Source organism: Glandiceps talaboti, chromosome 22 (genome assembly GCF_964340395.1).
Source record: "Glandiceps talaboti chromosome 22, keGlaTala1.1, whole genome shotgun sequence".
NCBI lineage: Eukaryota > Metazoa > Hemichordata > Enteropneusta > Spengelidae > Glandiceps > Glandiceps talaboti.
This window is the reverse complement of record NC_135570.1, coordinates 6,016,732-6,020,321: the sequence shown is the minus strand read 5'-3', so window position 1 is coordinate 6,020,321 and position 3,590 is coordinate 6,016,732. Positions and strand designations below refer to the sequence as shown.

Genomic DNA, 3,590 nt, shown 5'->3' with positions numbered 1-3,590 from the left:
AACATAATACACATGCTATATATCACGCATGAATATTTGTTCACAAACCTCCCCGTCTTTCCTCTCCCTTGTAAAAACTGAAGGCTCCCCAAATTCGGTGGTTTTGTGACCAGCAAAGTAAAAGAATACAGACTAAAGTCACAGTTCTAAAAGCCAGCGTTGATCAGACTTACGGCATTTTTTTTCTTTCTGTATGTTTTGTCCTGTATGACGCTGTACTTATACTGTTGTCCCTGTTGAAGCTGTTGATTAGGGACCTAATTTTAGTGCCATAATTTATTACAATAGATGTTAATTTATTCGAAATTAACATTTTTAGGATGATTCGCCGCAAAGAAAAAAAGTTGTTTAATGTAAAACTATCAAGGTTTTGAGAAACAACTTTGTAAATTGTAATTTGTATTTTTTGCTTTTGGTTTATTTTAGGGTTGGCAGGAAAAACTGTTTGGGAGCAAGCTCAGGCCAACATGATTGTCGACAGTATCTATGACGTTGTAGAGTGGGTAAAGGTATGGGCTCAGGAAAATGATCCCGAAAAGAAGGCGAGTAATATGTTTCATTATACCAATAAGATTTTCATCGAACCAACCGATACAATGTAGCAATGTTAATATGGTGTTTATCGAGCCAGACAATAAAATATAGCATTCTTAGTAAGATTGCTGTCAACCCAGTCGCTAAAATGTAGCAATGTCAACCCAGTCGCTAAAATGTAGCAATGTCAACCCAGTCGCTAAAATGTAGCAATGTACTAGTAAGATTTCTGTCGAGTCAGACGGTGTTGCTTCAGGTTACCTGACTGCTATTGTACTTCCGTGATTCACCTAACCCCAAGATATGTCTGATAAACTTCATCGCTAATGCAATGCATTTAAATATCAGTCCACAAGTTGCTCTTGGATTAGCTTGAAAGAGCGTTTATAACATCGGCTATACTGTGAAATGTATATTTCTAAAACACAAGAGGGCCTAGGGCTGTAGCAGCAGCTTGGTTCTGATTGCCGCCTGCGAGTACGAGTGGTTACCTGAGCGGATTAACGACGTATCTTCCAGTCTACCTTGCCTTCTTATTTACTGGGGTTTGTTTAAATCTAGTAAATACCATCTCCTTGGTGGAAATTCGAAAGGAACGACTTTTATATTTTTATCAAATCACCATTTCTTTATCTAATCATTTTCCAAGGACAATAATTTTGGTATCTGTTAAATTCGTATAATTACAGAAAGCAGTGGCTGATGATATAGCCAATAACTCTTTCCCTCCTGCCTGTGCAAATCTGGAGAAGTTGTTGATCGATAACAACGGAGGTGATGGATTCTTCGTCGGTGATGGGGTATGTATGGCAGATGATGATGATGATGATGATGATGATGATGATGATGATGATGATGGCAGATGATGATGATGATGATGATGATGATGATGATGATGATGATGATGATGATGATGGTGGTGGTGGTAGTGGTGGTAGTGGTGGTGGTGTTGTTGGTGGTGTTGTTGTTGTTGGTGATGATGATGATGTTGATGATGAATGTGATGGTGATGGTGGTTGTGGTGGTGGTTGTGGTGGTAATGATGATGGTGATGATGACGATGATGGTGGTGGTGGTTGTGGTGGTGGTGTTGTTGGTGGTGTTGTTGTTGGTGGTGATGATGATGGTGATGATGGTGATGATGATGATGGTGGTGGTGGTAGTGGTGGTGGTGGTGGTGATGATGATGTTGATGATGATGATGATGATGATGATGATGATGATGATGATGATGATGGTGGTGGTGGTGGTCAGATATATTGTTTCTCAAGTTGTCAGTATTTTTCCCTTCCTTCGTTTAATAGTTTATAAATTTGTACTTTTAGATCACCCATGCTGATATCGTATTCCTCTGCATTTCTGAACGTTGGAAAAAAGTAGACCCTGAAGTGTTGAAGAACTCACCAAAACTAGCTGCACTGATTGACCGTTTAAAGACTAACCCAAAGATAGCAGAGAATATGAAGTAAAAGATACCAACACGATGTAAAGAAGAAAAATAAACTTAATTAACTTATGCAAAAGTAGAACCAATACCCACTGTAAAATAGTATAACGTTGAGGCTTTTGACACAGATACAACTAACGAAATAACACTGGTGTGTTTGCTTGCTCGTGGCAATCAAGAATGAGACAAGTTCATGCAAAGACATACAATGCAAGTAGTGTCGGTATTTTCATATCATATTCCATAACCCTGTTTACTGATTGGAACACTAACATGTGATAACAATGGCGCGCGACTGTTACTGTTAAATGGAAAGTGTATTTTACATTTCACAAAAATAAACAAAGTGATGAAAGCATTCGGTCAATCTACATCAGATGCACCCACTGCACGTCATTCAAGAAAACGCATCAGTGTTTTTTTGCCAGTTGTAACATGGATTTAAGGTGTTTGATACTGATGGTCTGACACAGATAATCTCAGAGATACATAGACTCTCCCTCAACGATAAACACTAAAGGGCAACACACTCAAAGGTTTCGGAGAAGAGTGCAGAAAGGCAAGATTTGAAACTCAGTAGTAGTTTGATGATTCTGAGTGGGAAAGGTCAAAGGTCAATGAAGTACCCTGTACTTAAAATTCATAATGGTAACTTTTTTCAACGAATTGGCATTTACCAAACGAGAACTGAAAGTGGAGAGTGCAAGATTGTGATTGCAATAAACATACACACAGTGGAGAAGTTATAAGTACAATAAGATTGTTTGGTGAACAAATCACTTTTTGAGTACAAAAATAACTGCATGTTTTTCGCGGTGGTCCGTGTGTATATGTATGTGAGTAATTAATTATATGTTATTCCCCAATATCTTTCTTCGTTCTGCCAAGGAAAATACAAGTGACCTAAGGGGTCTTTGTCACTTATAGTCTAGCGACTCGTAGTGACAACCCTGAGTTCACGAGTATTTTACTGCTATTAAAATGAAGACAAATATTGGGGAATAACATAATTATTATTTAAGGGTACAAAACAGATTCCATTGAAAGGAAAATCGTTTTTGTAGGATGAGAACTAAAGTGGTTCAAAACGCCTAACCCCAAACTAAGAGAATTGAACTATTGATCTTGCCCCTACCACACTTTACCCCTTAGAGACCTTTGAATTGTTCATCGTATCTTTAATCCTGAAGTAGCGGCAACTTGGACATTTTTTCAGCAAATAATTAACTAAAAGATATGTTCACTAAAAGTCTGTCAGTTGAACACAATCATATAGCCTACACACACACACACACACACACACACACACACACACACACACACACATACACACACACATACACACACACACACATACACACACACATACACACACACACTCACACACACATACACACACACACACGTATACCCTTTCTTCTTTCTTTTTTCGTAATTTTCCAAAAGACCGATCAACCCATCATTTTAAAGCTATTTCGTCGAGAAACATAAAAAATAAAATAAAAATGGTCACCATACCTTCAATACTCGTCTCCGGATCTGCCAGTTTTAGTCTTCTTTTCTTAAGACTCTTACAAGCAGTCCAGTATACTCCCCTATGGTGAAGTAA

The 3,590-nt window shown here is 38.1% G+C and overlaps 1 protein-coding gene across 1 annotated transcript in view; it reads left to right on the top strand.

The window, feature by feature from the left end:
- Positions 1 to 2,003, top strand: part of LOC144451952 (hematopoietic prostaglandin D synthase-like) — a 4,809-nt gene extending 2,806 nt beyond the window's left edge. Inside the window, exons 3-5 of the mRNA XM_078142875.1 lie at positions 427 to 542; positions 1,224 to 1,334; positions 1,860 to 2,003. Coding sequence (XP_077999001.1) covers positions 427 to 542; positions 1,224 to 1,334; positions 1,860 to 2,003 — 371 coding nt within the window. The remainder of the gene's footprint in view (positions 1 to 426; positions 543 to 1,223; positions 1,335 to 1,859) is intronic.
- The last annotated feature ends 1,587 nt before the right edge of the window (positions 2,004 to 3,590 follow it).